This window comes from Oryzias latipes, chromosome 2, assembly GCF_053564925.1.
Source record: "Oryzias latipes strain Hd-rR chromosome 2, Olatipes_Hd-rR_3.1".
NCBI classification, from domain to species: Eukaryota; Metazoa; Chordata; class Actinopteri; order Beloniformes; family Adrianichthyidae; genus Oryzias; species Oryzias latipes.
In genome coordinates this window covers 33,534,621-33,556,821 of record NC_136238.1, presented here as the reverse complement: position 1 = coordinate 33,556,821, position 22,201 = coordinate 33,534,621, and the positions used below count along the sequence as shown (strand labels likewise).

At 43.4% G+C, this 22,201-nt stretch overlaps 1 protein-coding gene and 3 long non-coding RNA genes across 7 annotated transcripts in view; 3 read left to right on the top strand and 1 right to left on the bottom strand.

Annotated features, from left to right (window-relative positions):
• Positions 1-22,201, top strand: part of LOC144988379 (uncharacterized) — a 164,123-nt gene that overhangs the window by 105,779 nt on the left and 36,143 nt on the right. The window lies entirely within an intron of this gene.
• Positions 658-22,201, bottom strand: part of LOC144986974 (uncharacterized) — a 239,984-nt gene continuing 218,440 nt past the window's right edge. The window contains exons 1-3 of one of the 4 annotated variants that reach the window (XM_078935710.1): positions 16,263-16,591; positions 15,948-16,084; positions 658-15,911 (exon numbers count right to left, since the gene is read on the bottom strand). In XM_078935710.1, the coding sequence (XP_078791836.1) occupies positions 13,932-15,911; positions 15,948-16,084; positions 16,263-16,458 (2,313 nt within the window). In that variant the 5' untranslated portion in view covers positions 16,459-16,591 and the 3' untranslated portion in view covers positions 658-13,931. Of the gene's footprint in view, positions 16,085-16,262; positions 16,592-16,961; positions 17,619-22,201 lie in introns of those variants that run through there. The other 3 variants (XM_078935713.1, XM_078935705.1, XM_078935709.1) reach the window with 3 other exon arrangements.
• On the top strand, positions 16,767-21,464 carry LOC144988606 (uncharacterized). Its single transcript, XR_013652548.1, has 2 exons — positions 16,767-16,905; positions 20,416-21,464. It is a non-coding gene; the product is annotated as an uncharacterized LOC144988606 (long non-coding RNA).
• LOC144988458 (uncharacterized) lies at positions 18,100-19,541 on the top strand. The gene is made up of 2 exons (XR_013652388.1): positions 18,100-18,240; positions 18,319-19,541. It is a non-coding gene; the product is annotated as an uncharacterized LOC144988458 (long non-coding RNA).

The window sequence follows — 22,201 nt, the reverse complement described above, 5'->3', positions numbered from 1 at the left end:
TTCTGATCCATCAGATCTCACTAGCAACAGAACCAAACCTTCACGTGTTGCAGCAACAGTTTCCATGTTTGGGAGGATCTTCTGAAGAACAGCTCAGTTCCAGATCACATCATGATGTTTGATGTTTTCTTCATTCCAGGAAATCATCTGTGTTTCCTTTGATCTGTGCTGAGTCAGCACTTTGACTTCTTTTCAACTTTAGATCCATCATTTTCAATCAGGGATTTATTGATAAATATTATTTATTGAAAATAAAGAGTAAATGTATTTATCATCCAGCAGTGAAAAACAGGAAAAACAGTTGTTCTGGAGTGTGATTCTGATTTTTAGATTAATGTGATATTTTTCACAGATATTAAAAAGAAAAATTCTTCAGTCTTCATTTAGTCTAAAAGTTTAAACATTTATTCTCCTTAAAAGTCATTTTATGCTCACGTCTTTGAATAAATAAGTGTTTCACAGTGAATGCAGTCCTTCATATTTAAAGTTCCATGCAGATTTGGAACCAAAAGTGTAGAAAATCAATTAATTTACCCTTAAACTCATCCCGGTAACGTCACATGCTCTGCTTTTTGGAACAGAGTCCAGCTTTGGAACCAGCAGAGAACCAACAAACAGCAGAAACCCAGACGGTAGGAAAGACTCCACACTTGTGACTGATGTTCACATCCACTTTATTCTTCACAGTAAAGATTGGAACAGAACACTGAGAACCAAAAAGAACAGAGGAACAGTTCTGTTTACTAGAAAACATGAATCACAAGAACACCAAACACAAACACCAGTCTCTATCCGCCTCTTCCTTCATACATTTTTAGGAAAACCTTTTCCTCACTAAATGGTAGGGATGCGGTTCTACTAAGACTGGATCGTTCCTTAGGTGGCGATCCGATTCAATTCACGAATCAAGCTCAACGGCTCACAGATCGAACCACGATTCTTGCTTTTTAATAGAATATGTCTGTACAGTTACTATATGTGTGTATTTTTACAGGATGTATAAAAAAGTTTAAATTATATGAAATAAATCAGCATCATTTAGAACCGAAGATCAAAATCAACAAAAGTGATACAAACACAGAGTTAGGGCGGCGCGTGGACTTTCATGGCGGCGCACAGTGTTGCAGCGGCTCGGTGCTTCTATAGTCAGTGCTTAGTCAGTGCTTTGTTTTGCTTTGTTTTTGCGGTTTTTACGGTTTCTTCGCGTATTTTTGTTTGTGTTACTTTTGTCTGTTCCGTGTACATCATGGGAGTTAGCAACATCTACAGCCGCCTAGATCTCATTAAAATAGGAGTCTGTTGCGACCGGAATATCGCAGCCGAGTTTGTCAGCTCGCAAAAGATTCCGGTGGACATAGCGAGGGACCCCGGCTCCAGGTGGCTCACAACCCCCGCGGTAAGGAAGCGAAGGCGGAGGGACAGGAAGCAAAAGAGAGGTTGCAGGGCTGGAGCACTTGCCAGGCTGAGGAGACAGCCACAGAGACCACCGCTTCCCAGCCTTTTTTTGACGAACGCCAGATCACTCGTCAACAAGATGGATGAACTAAGGCTACGGATTGTGAACAACAAGATCTTGAAGGACATGTGCATCTTGTTGATCACAGAGACCTGGCTCCATCCTCTCATCCCGGACTCTGCTATCCAGCTAGCAGGCTACACCGCTAAGCGCCATGACCGGACGAAGGACTCCGGTAAGAGCAGAGGAGGGGGGTTGTGTGTCTATGTCAACAACAACTGGTGTACAAACACCAAGACTGTAGACAGTCACTGTGTAACAAGTGTTAAGTTTACTAGTTTAATTCCACCAAATCCATGGTAAACTGCCGTTTTCATACATTTGCACCAGAGTATTTATCTGTCTGAGGGTACTTGAACTCACCACGAGCACGCTAGCAGGTGCTAATGAGCATGCGCATTTAGACTGCTGGGAGCCGTGGCTGAGGTAAGACGTGAATCGCCGAGTGTCCACCCTTATTAGTTTTATTTCTTTGTAAATTGTTCGTTAGTGTGTTACACTCATAACTCACAAAGTTGGGAATCGTGTGGTGTCAATTTTACGTAATTTGTGTTGTTTTATTTATTTTTGGCTGCTCTATATCAGCAGATCTGCACTGCTTCGCGTGAACTAGTTGAGGTTCGCGCCATTTTTCTTTGATGTTTAAATTAACTTTTCCTTCTTTCTTTTTGTTCATTTTTCAATTGTTTAAGGGGGAAAAAAATCACACAGAAGAAACTCCAGACAGCATTCTGAATTTGTATTTTCTGTTAACCAGGTACGGTGCAGTTTTCTCTTTTTATCGTGTTCTTTTTGTATTACTTTACATGCTGTGGGGGGAGGTGCTAATAAGCATGAGCACTGAGACTGCTGGGAGCCGTGGCTGAGGGGGAAAAAAATCACACAGAAGAAACTCCAGACAGCATTCTGAATTTGTATTTTCTGTTAACCAGGTACAGATTAAAAGAGTTTGACTCGGCATCCAAGTGTGGTCTCTCATTCGCCTGAACACAACGCAGAGCGGAAAACTCCACCAGTTACATTGGTGCCGTGACCTCTTGGATTCCAGAAGCATCGACGTCATCTCGATCACCGGGAAGATCATCTCATCACTGCTTTTCAAGTTTGTTTGGTTTGGAGTGTTAATATTTTGGACTTAGTGATTTAATTAGGTCGAGTTGAGCATTTTTTTTTCGAATTCTGTAGTGTCTGATATTTTTTCAGTCCTGTTTTATTTTGGTTTCTCGCCATGTTTACGACACATAATCCAGACGTTGATGAATGTGTTTCTGATGGGGCGGTTAATTCGAATGTGGGTTTTGGGAGGGGATGGTTTAAAGATGTTACTGAGACTCCCCAGGTAGGAGCGTTAAGAACGCCGAGGTTGAGCTCTACTCGTGTAAACCCCCCCTTACATGTTACAAACTCACAAGACACAGACAGAGCTGAGCTCAGCATTTTAATATCTGACCTGGCTAATCAGATTGGTCAGTCTATTGCTGCTCAGATTCAGAACAATGTTGGGAGTTCTCCTTCACAGTCCCACAGCAGTTTTCAAACAGCTCCAAGTCATCCTGAGCTGAACCTGTCTGGTGTCAAACTTGTAATGCAGTCTGATGTTAAGGAACCACCAATATACAGAGGTGATGGGAGTGACAAATGCTCAGTTTATGAGTGGGTTCAGATGGTAGAGCTTTTTCTGTCTAAGAAAGAATTTCCAGTTCAACAACAGAAAACTGAAGTTTTAACTAAGTTGTTGGGAAAAGCTAGAGATGTAGTGACAGTGACTTTACGTAATCTTCCATTGACTGACGACTCTCAAACACCTGCTGTTATATTCGACTTATTAAAGCAGCACTTTGGTGAGCTAGCCTACTCTGCTATGCCCATGGCTGACTTTTATGACACCAAGCCACTCCCCACCGAAAGTGTGATGGACTACTGGATCAGGCTGAACAAGGCCATCGACGTTGCTGATGAATGCCTGCGGAGACAAGGTAGAAGTGTGGTGGACCCAGGCAGGGAGGTGTCTATGATGTTCATTAAGTATTGCCCAGACCCAGTCCTTGCAAACAGGCTGAGTTTTAAATCTGCAGAAGAATGGACAACTAGTGAGGTTCAGGAGCGCATCACCATGTTCCAGCGGGAGAGTCGGGCTAGAAACCGCCAGTTCTCCACCTCGCCAAGGGTTGTGACTAGTTACCCCCAATCTGCAGCTGCTGGTGAACATGCATGTGGACCAACAGAAAAAGCAAACATAACTTCCAGTGCTCAACTGTCAAGCATGCAGGCTCTGCAGCAGTCAGTCCCTTTGCTGCCGTCATCTGCCCCACCCACACCACAGTTTTCTTCTGACCCAACAATGAATGCTTCTACCCCTGTCTTGAACCAATCTTTGCATATGGAGGGTGTACGCTCTCTGACACGGTTATTGGACTGTTTGGTCGCTCACCACACTCCAGCATCATCAGGTTCAGGTCAGCATGCAGCCCCTGATCGCTTTCCAAGATCCTGCAAAATATGCGGTGATGCGGCTCACTCGACTCTTTCACACTGTAGAAGAAACAATCTTTGTCTGGCATGCTTCTCTCCTGGACACTGGAAAAAGAACTGCCCAAGACGGAACCAACTGCCTTTACAGAACCGTACTCAGACCTGTGCTAACCAGACCCAGCCTTCGGGAAACTAGGACACTCACGCTCGGAGAGGGGCAGTGTGAGTGATGAACCAAAAACCCTCATTGCTGAAACAGATCTTGAGCTTGTCTATGTCAACGCATGCTCCATCGCTCCAGAGGGATACCAAGTTGTAGTTCAAAAGACAACAGAGGTTCCAGCCTTTAGCGAGTTATTCTATGCCCAGGTTCAGGTTGACAATGTTGAACTGAGAGGCATGATTGATTCAGGGTCTATGGCTTGCACAGTGAGTGAAGGAGCAGTACACAAACTGTTGGAGGCAGGAGCAAAGATTGGAGATCCAAAGTCGGCAGAGCAAGTTCTTCTGGTCGGTTGTGGCGGTAAGCAGACTCATCCAAGGTGTATATATGACTTTACGCTCACTATCTATGGGATGAGGTGCATTGTTCCTGTCTTGGTTGTTCCTGGCCAGAGAGATGACCTCATTATTGGTTCAAACGTTCTGAAGAAGTTGATGAGTGTTCTTAAGAATGACAGTGGGTTTTGGAAACATGTTTCCAACGACTGCAAACACTCTCTTCCTGAATATGAACATTTCCTTGACATGATGTCCTGTTCAGTGAGATGGAGGGGGGCGGACGCTCCTTCCCTCATTGGAACAGTAAGGTTGCCTCGTGCAGTTACTCTTCTTCCACAAAAGGAACATTTGGTGTGGGGGAAACTCCCAACCTTCTCTCCTGTTTCACCAGGCAGCACCATCCTGGTAGAGCCCTGCTCTTCTAGAGCCAGACCCAGGAACATGTTGGTGGGACGTCTCGTCACCTCCATGTATGGGGACAGATGGGTTCCTTTGAAGATTACCAACCCTCTTACCAGACCGGTCATTCTCAGACGAAATTCCAAAGTTGCTGATGTCTCGACATGTGTTGCCATTGAGGATTTCAGCCTGAGCCAGAATCATTGCACCAGTGAGGTTCGAGATTCAGAATCCCAACCTAGACCATCTGTCTCACAAAATGACCTTAAAGCCAAGCTGAATGAACTGGGATTGAGGGAGCTTGACATCGATTCCTGTCAGGCTACCTCTCGCTCAAAGGAGAAACTCGTGGAACTGATAGAGCAGTATGAAGACATCTTCTCACGTCATCCCCTGGATTGTGGTGAGGCACAGGGTTTTGTTCATCGCATCCACCTGACAGACGAACGACCCTTTCGCATGCCATATCGCAGGGTGCCTCCAGCTCATTACCAAAAGCTACGTCAGGTTCTGACAGATATGGAAGAGAAGGGAATCATCCGCAAATCAGTTAGCGAATATGCATCTCCTCTGGTTATGGTCTGGAAGAAGGATGGAAACTTACGTATCTGTACGGATTTCAGATGGCTGAACGCACGGACACTAAAGGATGCACACCCGCTCCCTCACCAGGCTGACTGTCTAGCAGCTCTAGGCGGCAATACGTTTTTCAGCACAATGGACTTGACATCAGGGTTTTATAACGTCCCCATGTGTGAAGAAGACAAGCACTACACCGCTTTCACTACCCCTGTTGGGCTATACGAGTACAACAGAATGCCCCAAGGACTCTGTAATAGCCCTGCATCATTCATGCGCATGATGTTGAATATCTTTGGAGACCTCAACTTTACCAGTCTACTCTGTTATTTGGATGATCTGCTAGTTTTTGCTTCAACTGAGGAAGAAGCTCTTCAAAGACTGCATGTTGTTTTCCAGAAGCTGAGGGATAACCATCTCAAGCTGAGTCCAAAGAAATGCCATCTTCTGCGCAGATCTGTCAAATTCTTGGGACATTTTATTGACCAAGAGGGAGTATCTGTGGATCCTTCCAGAGTGGCTATGATCTCCAACATGCCCAAAGAGTCTCTGATGGATGTTGATGGTTCTACCCCCTCCGTAAAAAAACTGAAGTCCTTCTTGGGGATGGTGTTTTTTTATCAGAGTTTCATCCCTCGGTGTTCAGCTATTGCAAAACCTCTGTTCGCTCTCACGGCTGGACAGAAGCGGAAGAGCAAACACCCTCAAATGAGAAGAGGAGTCGGGACATTCAGGAAATTGACTGAAGCGGACTGGACTCCAGCTTGTGATGAGGCTTTTGAGAAGCTAAAGAGTGCTCTCTTGAACTGTGCTGTGATGGCCCACCCAGATTTCAACAGGCCCTTTATTCTCTCTGTTGATGCATCCTTAGACGGCCTTGGTGCAGTTTTATCTCAGCTCCCTGTTGGTGAAGATAAAGCCCGTCCAGTTGCATTTGCTAGTAAAACCTTAAGCAAATCGCAACAACGATACCCTGCTCACAGACTCGAGTTCATGGCCCTGAAGTGGAGCATCACAGAGAAATTCAGTCACTGGCTTAAGGGGCACAAATTCACAGTATGGACCGATAACAATCCTTTGGTCCACGTGCTCACCAAACCAAAGTTGGATGCTTACGAACAACGGTGGGTGGCGAAGCTTTCAGCCTACGACTTTGACCTGAAATACATCCCAGGTCCTAAAAATGTTGTGGCTGATGCTTTAAGCCGTGAACCTTTTGCCTCACCCGTCAGTGACAGACTCTTGAAGGAACCATACAGCAGATTGATCCAGGAAGCTGATGGGGCTGAGGTTAACATGGTGCAAGATGCTTTCAGACTCGGTCTCCAACATAACCAGGAAGTTCAGCTCTTGCACACCACCATCGTTCCCACCCCAAACTCAGTTCATTCTCCAGAGGTTAAGGCAGTTTTCCAGCACCATGATCACTGGCAAAGAGGTGCAGAAACTCAAGCTGTTTGTCTCTTTCAACATGTGCAATCACTGCAGCACACCGATCCTGAGCCTCTGTCGTCTTTCACCTTGAGTGAAATGGAGGACAGTCAACGACGGGATGTCACAGTCTCAAAGCTGCTGCCATTTCTCATCCGCAAAGTGCGCCCCTCGAGACGTGAAAGGTCTGGATTTAATCCCAGCCAACTAACTCTGTTGAAATCCTGGGAGAGACTCGTGGTCAGAGATGGACTTCTGTATAGGGAAACTAAAGATCCAGCAACCAAGATGAAGAGGCTCCAGTTTGTCCTACCCACTAATCTCAGGAAGAAGGCCTTGGAAGGTGTCCATGATTTAGCTGGTCATCAGGGCCAGGCTAGGACTCTCCATCTTTCTAGGCAGCGGTTCTTTTGGCCATATATGGAACGAGACGTCTCTGAATATGTCCGGTGTTGCCCACGTTGTGTTCTTGCCAAGACTCCAGAACCAGCCGCGCGTGCTCCGCTAGAGAGCATAAGGACCACTGCTCCAATGGAGTTAGTCTGTATTGACTTTTGGTCAGCGGAGGACAAGAACAAGCGTTCTGTGGAAGTGTTAGTTGTAACCGATCACTTCACGAAGATGGCCCATGCTTTTCCTTGTCGCAACCAGTCAGCGAAACAAGTTGCCAAAAAGCTCTGGGATAATGTGTTTTGCATTTATGGCTTCCCTGAGCGCATCCATTCTGACCAGGGGGCCAATTTTGAAAGCGAACTGTTGTCTGAACTCCTGCGTCTGTCAGGTGTGGCTAAGTCTCACACCACTGCCTACCACCCTATGGGCAACGGAGGAACAGAGCGTTTCAACCGCACATTAGGCAACATGATCAGAGCACTCCCTTTAAGAACAAAGCAGGAGTGGCCTCAGCAAATCCAGACTTTGACCTTTGCTTATAATGCCACTGTCCATGAGACCACAGGGTTTGCCCCTTTTTACCTAATGTTTGGTCGTGTTCCCCGTCTTCCTGTTGATATAGTGTTCCGGTCAGTTCTTCATGACTCTGATGTGACTGATTTCACCACCTATTCAGCCACACTTCTCACAAACCTTGCGGAGGCTGCAAAAGTGGCACAGCAGCACGCTGTGCATCAGCAAAAACATCAGGCAAAGGGGTACAACAAAAAATTCAAGGGTGTTGCCCTCCAGATTGGCGACAGAGTGCTCCTAGCCAATAGAGGTGAACGTGGCAAGAAGAAACTGGCTGACAAATGGGAACCTACAGTCTACACTGTTGTGGCCAGTCGACCACAAATTCATGTCTACAAAATACAGGATTCGAACGGACGCTGCAAAGTTGTCCACAGGAATCTGTTACTTGACGTAAGTTTCCTTCCTGTTATTGAGTCACAGAATCTTGGTGTTGGAGCAACTTCGGAGGGGTGTGACACAGAAAGCGTGGATCTGAGTGACCTGAATAGCCTCCTACATGATTCTCCGGAAGAGCGGACCGCTACTTGGGTCTCGTCTGGGTGTGACAACAGCATCATCGGTGGTTCAGTGAAAACTAGTCTGGGATCAGATGCGTCTGGTTCCCACAGTGTTTTGGGGGACCTTGAAGAGGATGTTACCCCTGATCTCCCACCAGTCGTTGCCGGTGCTGACGGTGACTCACCAAGAGCTGATGTGACCAGTCCTCTGACTGACACTAGTCCCTTACTTGACTCAGGACACAAAGAATCCAACAGTGACTATAAATCTGTACCACCAGTGAGTTCAACCCATGTTCCAGGGTACTTTGTTTCTAGAACGGGTCGCGTAGTTAAACCTGTGACCAGATTTATAGAAGTCATGATGCAGGAACCTGTGTGGGTGTGACCGACAGTTTAGTTGGATCTTTTTCTTTTCATCTGCTGTTGATGTTTGTGTTTTATGACATTTGGTTATTAACTTATTTTGACCAGTGTAATTAGGGATGTAGGCTGCATCTCTGTATTCTAAAAGGGTTAACGGACTTGATCAACCTGTTTACTTCCTTTAATCTGTTAAATCAGATAGTTTTCCTATACTGATTCAAGAATTTGATTCTTGCAAAATTGGTCTCTGTTTCTTTGCACGAACCTGGTTCTCTGCCGATGTGTTGTGAATATTTGGTGGAATTCTAGGAGGGGTGAATGTAACAAGTGTTAAGTTTACTAGTTTAATTCCACCAAATCCATGGTAAACTGCCGTTTTCATACATTTGCACCAGAGTATTTATCTGTCTGAGGGTACTTGAACTCACCACGAGCACGCTAGCAGGTGCTAATGAGCATGCGCATTTAGACTGCTGGGAGCCGTGGCTGAGGTAAGACGTGAATCGCCGAGTGTCCACCCTTATTAGTTTTATTTCTTTGTAAATTGTTCGTTAGTGTGTTACACTCATAACTCACAAAGTTGGGAATCGTGTGGTGTCAATTTTACGTAATTTGTGTTGTTTTATTTATTTTTGGCTGCTCTATATCAGCAGATCTGCACTGCTTCGCGTGAACTAGTTGAGGTTCGCGCCATTTTTCTTTGATGTTTAAATTAACTTTTCCTTCTTTCTTTTTGTTCATTTTTCAATTGTTTAAGGGGGAAAAAAATCACACAGAAGAAACTCCAGACAGCATTCTGAATTTGTATTTTCTGTTAACCAGGTACGGTGCAGTTTTCTCTTTTTATCGTGTTCTTTTTGTATTACTTTACATGCTGTGGGGGGAGGTGCTAATAAGCATGAGCACTGAGACTGCTGGGAGCCGTGGCTGAGGGGGAAAAAAATCACACAGAAGAAACTCCAGACAGCATTCTGAATTTGTATTTTCTGTTAACCAGGTACAGATTAAAAGAGTTTGACTCGGCATCCAAGTGTGGTCTCTCATTCGCCTGAACACAACGCAGAGCGGAAAACTCCACCAGTTACAACTGCTCTTCGGACCTGGAGTATGTGACTGTCAGATGCAGGCCCATCTATCTCCCGAGGGAGTTTACTGTGGTCATGGTTACTGCTGTTTACATTCCACTGGACGCTAATGCTAACACAGCTATCGGACATTTACATGACAGCATTGGCAGGCAGCAGAGCAGGTATCCTGACGCTGTGCACATCATAGCGGGGGATTTCAACCACGTGGACTTAAAGCCAGTGCTTCCTAACCTTCACCAGCATGTTAAGTGCAGCACCAGAGAAGCTAAGACTCTGGATAAGGTTTACACAAACATTAAGCTGGGCTTCAGGGCTAGACCCCTACCTCACCTGGGCCAGTCTGACCACTTGTCACTGCTCCTAATTCCTGCATATACCCCCCTCAGGAAAACTGCTCCCACCATTAAGAAAACAGTAAAAATATGGCCTCATGGGGCCTCTCAGCAGCTGCAGGACTGTTTTGAGAGGACCAACTGGGACGTCTTTGAACATCCAGACCTGGAGGTGTTCACAGACAGTGTGCTGTGTTACATTAAGAACTGCATAGACACTGTTACGGTGGACAAGCACATTAGGGTGTACCCCAACAGAAAGCCCTGGATGAACCGGGAGGTCCAGCAGCTGCTGAGGGAGAGGAACACTGCCTTCAGGTCTGGCGATAGGGTTCTTTACAGCTCAACCCGAGCCAACCTGAAGAGAGGCATCAGGAAGGCCAAAATGGATTACAACAGGAGGATTGAAGGCTGGTTGGACAGCAACAACAGCAGGGAGGTGTGGAAAGGGGTCCAGCATCTTACCAACTACAGGACCACCCTTCGTGCTGCCGAAGCTGACTCTTCGCTGGCAGAGGAGCTGAATCTCTTCTTCACTCGCTTCGAGGTAGAAAACTCTGACACACCCACACACCCTCACCCAGTGGCACACAGCAGCCTCAGCTTCACCGTGAAGGAGCAAGAGGTGAGAAGCATACTGAGGACCGTCAACCCCAGGAAAGCTGCTGGACCCGATGGTGTCTCTGGACGCGTTCTGAAGGACTGCGCGGACCAGCTGGCTGGAGTCCTTACCAGGATTTTCAACCAGTCTCTTGCCCAGTCTACTGTCCCACCATGCCTGAAGTCCTCCATTATAGTCCCCCTGCCCAAGAAAACACACATCACCAGTCTCAATGACTACCGGCCAGTTGCACTCACCCCAGTGGTGATGAAGTGCTTCGAAAAACTGGTACGGAGTCACATGACATCACTACTTCCAACATCCCTGGACCCACACCAGTTTGCGTACAGGGCAAAGAGATCCACAGAGGACGCCATAGTCACAGCCCTCCACACTGCATTGTCCCACCTGGAGAAACAGGGAAGCTATGTGCGGATGCTCTTTGTGGATTACAGCTCGGCGTTTAATACCATTCTCCCTCACAAACTGGTAAATAAACTGATGGAACTAGGACTTCCACACTCCACCTGCTCTTGGATCAAGAGCTTTCTTACTGATCGCAGTCAGAGAGTGAGAGTGGGCCCACACACATCCAAGGCCCTCACACTCAGCACTGGCTCCCCACAGGGCTGCGTGCTAAGCCCCCTGCTCTACACCCTGTACACCCATGACTGCATTCCTGCTCACCACAGCAACACCACTGTCAAATTCGCAGACGATACGACAGTGGTGGGACTCATTTCGGGGGGAGATGAGTCTGCTTATAGAGACGAGGTGGATCAGCTGACGATGTGGAGTAGGGAGAACAATCTGCTCCTCAATACCACAAAGACCAAGAAGGTCATTATTGACTTCAGGAGGAAGAAAACTGCTGTTTCTCCACTGTTCATCAGCGGGGTCTGTGTGGAGAGAGTGCCAGACTTCCGCTTCTTGGGGGTCCACATAGAGGAGGATCTAACCTGGGGAGTAAACACCTCTGAGCTGCTAAAAAAGGCCCAGCATAGACTGCACTTCCTAAGGGTGCTCAGGAAGAACAACATCTCCCAGAGACTGCTGGTGTCCTTTTATCGATGCTCTATTGAGAGCATCCTCACGTACTGTGTCTGTGTGTGGTTCAGCAGATGCACAGTGGCTCAGAGGAAAGCTCTTCAGAGGGTCATTAACACGGCACAGAAGATCACTGGCTGCCCTCTCCCCCCTCTGGAAGAACTCCACAACTCGCGCTGCCTCAAAAAAGCCCAGGACATTCTTAAGGACATTTCACACCCTGGACACTCCCTCTTTGAACTGTTGCCATCAGGGAGAAGGTTCAGGTCAATCAAAACAAGGACTGACAGATTCAAGGAAAGTTTTTATCCCGTAGCAATAACTACATTAAACGCTGTAAAGAACAAGCCATAAATGGAAACATGACAGAATGTTCACGCGTGTGTGGGTTATGTCTGCTGTATTTTATATTGTTTTTATACTATTTATTGTGATTTTATTTTTTACTATTTTTACTATTTGACTATTTTTGCACCTTAATCTCGTTGTACAATGTTGCAATGACAATAAAGACTATCTATTATATAGAAAGAAAGAAATGGGGTTTGTAACTTCAAACAAGTTTCCATGAACATTCTGGTTACGTTCGGCAGTAACATAAACAAAAAAACATAAACATAATTGTTGTCACGTTGCACGGTGTTGCAGTGGTTAGGTTGGTCTAAATGGTCCCTAGATGTGAATGTGAGAGTGCATGGGCCCTGTGACAGACCGGATGCAGGATGTCCCCTGCCTTCATGACCCCAAAAGGGAACAAACAGCTTAGAAGATGATTCACATGAAAATGTTCTCCACAGGTTTTCCATCCTCAAAGTTCTGCAACACTTTATGTTTTAAATCATTGCATATTGAAGCCGCTTTTCTGAGCTGCAGAATTTGCTGATTCATGGTGATTCCATTAGTTAGTGGATTTAAAAGAAAATCTGTTTTCACTCAATGTTTACTAGCTCACATGCCTTGACAAATTAAAAACTGAAGTCCCTTCTTTTAGCCTAAAACAAAAATTGAAATTATGACCAAAAAAATCAAAGATGTTTACAAATCATTTCTTATAATAATGTACACACTTTGACAACATAAACATTGTCTTATCAGAAAATACAACAACGGTCAACTAAAAAAGTTTTGTCTAAATTAATAAAAAACAATGGCAGGACAAAATGTAGTTAATGCCTCCTTTGAACTGAATTACTACATCAATGCTCTGTGTCATTGAGGCCACCAGATTGGGGGGGTGCACATGTAATGAAAGCTCAGGCTGATTTAACAGCAGACTTCAAGTCGTCTTTATCATTAGGCCTGGTGTTTCATCTTCCTCTTGTTAACAGATCATAGATTTATTTATTGGATTCAGCTCAGGGAACTTTACTGGTTGATCAAACAGTAACATCATAGTCATTGAAAAAGATTTAGGCAATTTTGGCAATGTGGGAAAGTGCCGAGTACAATCAGTCCACCAGTCTGACTGAGATAATTTACCCCTCCAATACCAAAGCAGTCGCTGGCAGGAAGGACACAACACACTTGTAACCCTTGTGCTATCTTGGATGACCCCACCCTTACATTGACGTGTTCTCCCTACCATGACAAAGGTGGATAAAGGTGGAAAGATTTCATGTAATCCATGGACACCAGTGAGGTTCACAAATCATTGAAGAAAAAAGGTTCAGAGCACTGTCTAGTGGGTCTAGATGACCCAACTCCCAACGTTAACATGCCTAGGATAGCACAAGGGTTAAACATGATCACTAAATGTTTTTGACGTAAACATTTGTTAGAATGTCCTTTTTTTCTAGACAAAGAACGTTGTTTTATTTAAACCTATACAACAAATTCACTAAATTAAACTAAGGCTTGAAATATTCCAACAGTTTTCCTTTTTAGTATAAAAAGGATAAAGTTCTTTCTTTTAAAAACAAAAAAAAAAAAAACGACCAAATGGCATTTACACAATATTTTCCCATATACTGTACAAGTTTTCTGCTCTATGTTTTTCTGTTTTTGAAGTTGAGATTTTTCTCTAAATCCTTTATATTTTCTTTTCGTTACAAAAGAAAAACTTCTCACCTGTGTGTTTTCTAATGTATTTTACTAAATTACATTTATGACTGAGCCATTTATCAGTCATAAAAACTATCTCTCACCTGTATGAGTTTTCATGTGTGTTTTTAGAAGAGGTATTCGACTAAAACTGGCATCACATTTATCGCAAGGGAAAGGCTTTTCTCCTGTGTGAGTTCTCATGTGTGATTTGAGATTAGATATTTGATTAAAACTTGTATCACATTCTTTACAAGAAAAAGGCTTTTCTCCTGTGTGAGTTCTCATGTGTGTTTTGAGACTAGATCTGTGACTAAAACCTTTATCACATTCTTTACAAGAAAAAGGCTTTTCTCCTGTGTGAGTTCTCATGTGTGATTTGAGAAGAGATATACGACTAAAACTTGTATCACATTCTTTACAAGTAAAAGGCTTTTCTCCTGTGTGAATTCTCATGTGTCTTTTGAGTTTTGATTTTTCACTAAAACTTTTATCACATTCTTTACAAGTAAAAGGCTTTTCTCCTGTGTGAGTTCTCATGTGTACTTTGAGATGAGATGTATTACCAAAATATTTTTTACATTCTTGACAAGAAAAAGGCTTTTCTCCTGTGTGAATTCTCATGTGTGCTTTAAGATGAGATATTTGACTAAAACTTATTTTACATTCTTTACAAGAAAAAGGCTTTTCTCCTGTGTGAGTTCTCATGTGTATTTTGAGATTAGATGAATCACTAAAACTTGTATCACATTCTTCACAAGAAAAAGGCTTTTCTCCTGTGTGAGTTCTCATGTGTGTTTTGAGAGTAAATATACGACTAAAACTTGTATCACATTCTTTACAAGTAAAAGGCTTTTCTCCTGTGTGAGTTCTCATGTGTGAGTTGAGACTAGATATTTGACTAAAACTTTTTTTACATTCTTTACAAGAAAAAGGCTTTTCTCCTGTGTGAGTTCTCATGTGTATTTTGAGTTTTGATTTTTCACTAAAACTTGTATCACATTCTTTACAAGTAAAAGGCTTTTCTCCTGTATGAGTTCTCATGTGTGAATTGAGATTAGATATTTGACTAAAACTTTTTTTACATTCTTTACAAGAGAAAGGCTTCTCTCCTGTGTGAGTTCTCATGTGTACTTTGAGATGAGATATACGACTAAAACTTGTATCACATTCTTTACAAGTAAAAGGCTTTTCTCCTGTGTGAATTCTCATGTGTGTTTTGAGATCACATATTTGACTAAAACTTTTTTTACATTCTTTACAAGTAAAAGGTTTTTTTCCTGTGTGCATTCTCATGTGTGTTTTCAGACTAGACATTTGACTAAATCTTGAATCACATTCTTTACACGTAAAGGGCTTTTCACCTGTATGAGTTGTCCTGTGTTTTTTGAGATTAGATTTATAACTAAAACTTTTTTCACAGTTTTTACAAGAAAATGTTTTCTTTCCTGCATGAGTTTTCATGTGAAATTTCAACTGAGGCCGCCTACTAAACTTTTTACCACATTTTTTACATGCACAATATCTTTCATCAGACCCATTTTGGACATAACTTCTGTCTCTTCTCTTCCTCTGGTCTCTGTTCTGTGGGTCTGTCTCTTCATCTGTAGTTGATGTTGATTCTGTCTCTTCATCAGTAGTTGATGTTGATTCTTCATGTCGGTTTCCTTCTTCATCCTGACTATCAGTTACATTAAAGCTCTGCGGATTGTTTAGATCTGCTTCAACGTTCTCATCTTCCTCAAAAGTAGGAATCTCCATCAAGGTATCAGTCTCCTGCTTCAGATAAATCTGATCTTCATCCTGACAGATGCAGAGTTCCCCTGGTTCCTCTTTAATCTGTGATGGTTCTGGTTCCTCTTTAATCTGTTGAAGTTGTTGCTCTCCTTGTTCCTCTTCAGTTTGTGGAGGATCTGGTTCCTCATGATCCACTCTGAAGTTCTTCTGCTGATTTATTATATCTGCTTCACTTTTCTCATCTTCCTCATAAGTAGGAAACTCCATCAAGGTATAAGTCTCCTGCTTCAGATCAAGCTGATCTTCATCCTGACTGATGAAGACGTTCCCTGGTTCCTCTTTAATCTGTGGAGGTTCTGGTTCCTCCTGTACCTCTTTAATCAGTGAAGGATCTGGTTCCTTCTGTTGCTCTTCACTTTGAGCAGGTTCTGGTACCTTCTGTTGCATTCTTAAGTTTCTCTGCTGGTTGCAGAGATCTTCCTCTTCAGTCATCCAATGATGGGGGAGAACTGTAGGAATACAAAAACAAGAAAAGGCCCTTTTATACTTTTAAACGAGTTTGTGTATTGACAAACACCAATAAAAGTCGAAATCTGCTCAGTCAGGAACCTTAGAGTTTAAATCTTTAAATATAAAATATGAAAAACTGTTCTTTCCAGGGGCGCTGGATGGGCTGCCCATCTGCACCTGGGGCTGGGATCACTCCTTCCCTGGCTCTGGGACGGGGCGGGGCAACCCTCTTGGGGCCCGCGGTTGCTCTGGGTGACATCCACCAGGTCTGCGGGGTCTGGCCGGGGGCTTTGTTGGACCTGTCCTGTGGGGGGGCTGTCTGGAGCAGGGGGCGGGGGTCTACCAGCTGTCCCCAACTTACACTCGTCTTCATATAATCCCTTATTAGGGTGTTGGGGGGGGGGGGGGTGTTCAGCCTGCGTTGCACCTTGGGGGGAGGATCTACTTGGCAGTGGTCCCCCTCCCGTGGTTGCCGTATGGAATTGCCCCCCCCCCCCCCCCCCTTCTCTCAGTTTTATTTGCACCGTAGACATGTAGGGCCCTTAGTAAGGGGGGGTGCTTGGACATCACCGCCAGCAAGTAGCAGATGTCCTTTAGGTCCTACCTGCCAATTTTAACTGCACTGTAGACATTTAGGGCCCTTGGTGGGGAGGGTGATGGGACATCACTGTGAGTAAATGTGGACGAGCTTGGTCGGGCCATGTTTACAACATGTTTACAACACCCCTCGTGTGGACCCCCTCTACTCCTGGATGTCTTCCTCCTGAGCGGGGGCGGCTGACCCCTCGCCTTGCTCCTTCATGGACCAACCGTGGGCCAGGTGGGTGGTTGCATGGAGCACGGGGCGGGTCTCCCTTGGGGGGCCCTGGCTCGTACCTGGGGTTTGGGCGGTAGGATGACCAGAACTCTTGGGGTGATGATGACGTGCTCGTCTGGGGCTGTGGGCACTCTTCTGGGGCGGGGCCCTGCGTTGGGCCCTCGCTGCGTGGCGGGGGGCTGCTCTCCTGGTTGAGCTGGAGCTGCACTCTCTGTCTCCCCCCCCATGCCTCCCTGCTCTCTGGCTTTGGGGGCCCCGTGGGCTGTGGTGTCAAATTAGCGCCTAAAGTATTGCGCATCAAAACAGTAAAACCGCGCATCAAAACCCCAAATCTGTGAATCAAAATCCATAAATTGCGAACCAAAACCCACAATTTGCAACCAAAAGCCATTCCCCAAAGCACAATCCTATTTCTCAGCTGCCAATTTGTTTTCTCGTCATTCTGAAATCCTGTTTTTGAGTTGCAGTTTTATGTTGAAATTATCTTTTTGAGTTGCACTTTTATTTTTTGCGGCTTTGATTCTAAAACCTGTCGACACGTAAAAACAGGCGGGACATCCCTGATATCCAAAAGCTCATTGGCTGCCGAATAACACCGAGTCTTACGTCAACAGACCAGTTTAGAATGTGCCGGTAAGTTTTTTATGTTTTTCATATCTTTTACTATATCAAATGATCAAACTTGTACTTTATTTAACCAGAGGACACCAGCACAGCCAGATGAGGAGCTCCACCAGTAGCTGCTAGTGAAAAAAGATGTTAGAAAGTTAGATATTGCATGACAAACTATCACCATTGTTCTCCTGTGTTAGCATGCTAGCTCAATGCTAGCAGGGTTTCCAGCTCTTTCCATGACTTTTATGGATTAAACAAAGTCGAGTTTTTACCACAGTGTCAGTATCAGTCATGTAAACCTGGGAATAATTGCCCGTGAATTGTCACTAGGGTTAATCAAATATGTTATAACCTATAAGGTTTCTCAATATTTTTCAGGGTTTACAGACAGAGGGAATTAACAGAGCAATAATATTAGGGTTAGGGTTACGGTTAGAAAATGTATGCGTTTGCACTATGCAGACCGGCAGAATTCTGGTATGAGTGAATCAGAGCAGAGTAAATTGTAGCAGACCAGCAAAAACGTGCTTTATTCCCCTTAAAATTATTCCAGTATTAGACATCAATAGAATTATTAGTTTCTTTTTAATTAGGTGGTGATTTTAAAATGGACAATTCCTGTATGTCTGTTGTTTTCTATAAGGACCGTTGTTATGCATGCCATAACAAAAAAGGCAGGAATTCTGAGGCAGCTAAGACGTGGATGTCTACAACTTCTTGGAGGTAAAGAAAACAATTTTAATCTTAATTTTTCTCTTCTTTTTTGGGTTAATTAACTTTGCTGTCTTTGTTTCTTTCCAGATGCAGGCCTTAAAGACGTCCCTGGTGTGATGCAAAGGCTGTCCAGCAGGCTCACAGACATCTCCTGTTAACTGAAAGAGAAGCATTTAAAATAGTTGTCCATTTTGACCATGATTGCATTGACAACATGCCCAGGCACACTGTCTGCTTCCCATTTATCAGTGCCTGCACGAAAACAGTGACTTTTCCACCTCAAGTCTTTTGAGGAGTTTTAAAAACATTTATTTTAATTTCTCGGAATTGTGGTTCAGAATTTCACAGAATCTAATACACTTGACTCTGTGTCTCAAAGATATCTGCAAAACCATAAATCAGTCTTCTGTACAAAACACATTTAATGGTCAAACATTAAAAAGTGAAGCATTACAAAATACCAGTGGTGATTATTAGCCATTTCTTTTCTTAAGGGGGCCAGTATTTTGTAAGGCAGATGAGATCTGTTCACATTGTTAGTTTTTGTTACATCCTGCTGAGATGACATGCATAGATCAGTACATAAATGTTAATGTCTTGGCCATGGTTTTCCGATGTCCCACAAGGGTTGAACAGGTCTGAGAGGAGAGAAGACAAGCCACAGAGGGAACAACAACTCCAACAGTTTCCTGCTCTGCCTGGTTTAATTTAGACTGTCGTCCAATGTCCACAGCATCCTGCACACAAAGAAAAATGTATTTAAGACAGTTAAAATGAGAATATATATACACACACACACACACACCTTAAATGATACTCAGTAGCTGCATATTGTGAGAGTTAACTTCCTGTGTTAACCTGCAATCTTTAAAGTTGAGAATAATAATAATAATGGTTTGGGAATACAGTTCAGAATCAGAAAAACTTTATTGATCCCACATGTGGGAAATTTGTTCTGGTACCTCAAATAAATAATGTGTTTCTGAATCATAATTTTACTTTTATTATTTGAAATAGGGATGAACTTGATCCCAAACTAGGAAAGGTGTCACTTTCTTACAGCAATATGTTGCTTTGATCAATCAATCTGTAATCCCTAAAGATATATTGAGAAACCTTTTAAATTATACATGAATGTGCTTCTTGAAATTTTTTTTTGATTAATCCTAGAGACAATTCACGGGCAATTATTCCCAGGTTTACATGACCGATCCTGACACTGTGGTAAAAAAAATCGACTTTGTTTAATCCATAAAAGTCATGAAAAGAGCTAGAAACCCTGCTAGCATTGAGCTAGCTAGCATGCTAACACGGGAGAACAATGGTGATAGTTTGTCATGCAACATCTAACTTTTTAACATCTTTTTTCACTAGCAGCTACTGGTGGAGCTCCTCATCTGACTGTGCTGGCGTCCTCTGGTTAAATAAAGTACAAGTTTGATCATTAGTATAGTAAAAGATTTGAAAAACATGAAAAACTTACCGGCACATTCTAAACCTGAAACCCTCTAAAATCTGTCAAACACAACAGAAGACCGTCTTCTTTTCTACGTCGCAGTTCATCTTTACCGGTTTAGCTCGTTCTTTTAGAGCGATTATGCTGCGTTTTTAAACAGCACCCTGTTCTGTGCCCTGATTGGCTGGAGACCCTGTCACTCAATCTCCTCAGTCCGTGCCATGTCTCCTGTACAGAAACGCAGAGCTCTTCAGATCTACAGAAATCTTTGATCCATCAGATCTTTTTTTTCCTTCTAAGATCCTGGACTTAATTTCCATGAAAGTTTGAGATTTCAAACAAGAGAAAAGGATGAAAATGTTCATGTCTGTCTGAGAAAAGGGTATGTAGTGTAGAAAATGTATGTTTTAATATCTTATTCTTTATTATATTGCAGTTTTGTCTTTAGTGTAAAGTGAACTCATTTTGAACTCATCAGGACTTATTCTCCAGTGACCTTCACTTGTGCTTTGTAGTTGCAGCAGCAACTAGGACTTCTTTGTGCAAATCTAGGAGTTTCCAGAGACGCAATAAATATGTCATGGACTACATTTCTACTATCTGGGTTGAACATCTTATCTTTGGGAAAGTGTTCAGATTCGTGTTCTCATGTGGAGGATGAAGCTGACCTCTGATCTCGTTCCGGTGATGGAGTATTCGTTTGGCTGGTATGATTTATTTTGAACCAGATGAAGACTCCTTTTGATCATGGATTGGGTGCGCCGGTGGAATGCCTCCACCCCTGGAAAGGCGGAGCGGATCCGGAGTTGGCAACCTTCAGCTATTGGCCCGTGGAAGCACGAGGGATACCGGCTGACGAATCAGAGCGACCAGGGGCGGAGGATCAGCGGCCATGATCTTTCCGGAAGGCGGAGATTCAAACACATCTTAAAAAGACTGTTTTCAAACTTTTCCATTGTTCTTAGGAAAATCTACGAGTAATTCGCATGTAACTTGTGCGTCAGTAGATCTTTACTTGAGAATCCAGATATATCTGCATTAATGTTTAATCTGTGCTCTAGAACTATTGTCAGGGAAATAAACTTTGTGTATTTTTAATCCGGTTGAATCCTTGTTTGCTTTACCACTCTCGACTATCGAACATGCATGTACGGAAAGAACTGAAAAGCGGAAGATTTCTTTCCTAAAGTAGGCAGTGAGGAGTTTTACTGCTATAAACTTCTGTAATCAGACTTCTTGGATTTCAGCGATCATGGTTATTTTTAGAACAAAACTCTTGCAATAAACGAGCAAACTCTGTACTGGTGAAAAGGTAACGCAGATATATGATTAGCTGCAGCAGAACATGTAGAAATTTTCTTTTTCATAATTACTGGATGAGGAACAGACGCACAGGACACAGCGCAGCTGCGCAAATCGTGAGAAGTGACACAGCCCTGAAAGTCTCAGCGGAATTATGACGGGAGAGGATTGACTATCAGAAAACAAGTGAAGGGAGACCGAAGATCCAAAAAGTCATGCTGCTGATGCCCAAAATGGATGAACCCACGAGGTGCCAACAGTTCTCACATACAGCCGCCTTGATGGCAGTGATGCCAAGCTGCTCTTGGAAAAGTTTCATCAACCGGGAGGTGAAGTTAGTTCGCTGGTCTGTCAGAATTTCATCAGGTATTCCTACCCTGGAGAAAAACTGAATTAACACTCTCATGACTGCAGGAGCTGTAATGGTGTGAAGGGGAAAAGCTTCTAGGAACCGTGTAGCAGAATCACAAACCGCCAGGATGTACTCGTGACTAGGGATGGGTATCGTTAAAGTTTTAACGGTACTACTACTTTTATTGATACTGCTTATCGATCCGGCATTTTAACGGTACTCTTATCGATACTTTGTGAGGATGAAAAATAAACAAATAAATAACAAATTAAGAGCATAAACGGTTTTATTTCCTCATTATGCAACAGCATTGTTTTTTCACAAAACATTTTACTATATACATGACAGTGTTCCAATAAAAACATGGAATGCACGTTGATGTGCTAGACCAGAGTCGGCAACCTGAACCTCTCTAAGAGCCATTTGGATCAGTTTCCCACTGAGATGAAAGCACAGGGAGCCGCTACACTAGGGGTTTTTGCCGATATATAGTGATAGTTAATTTGGCCATACTTGTATTGATTAAAAATGCTGTCATGATATTTATTTAATTATCTGTATTCTTTATGAGAGTGATGTTTCCTTTGATCTTTTGTCCATTTTCCACAACATTGAATAGACTTTTCTGTCTGTCAAACACACAGAGTTAAGATGAGTGATATGATGGAAACAAATTCACTTTCATGCAGACTCCTTTGTCTTTATTGTCTTTAAATCCAGTAAACCCAATACATTATATTAATTTTATGGATGACAACTGTGAAGAAACTGGATTTTCTAGAAAGGACTGTATTGTATTAGTTCTTACCCCGTCAGTTTCTTGCACACAGAAATAATGAATAATGACTCACTGCAGTCTT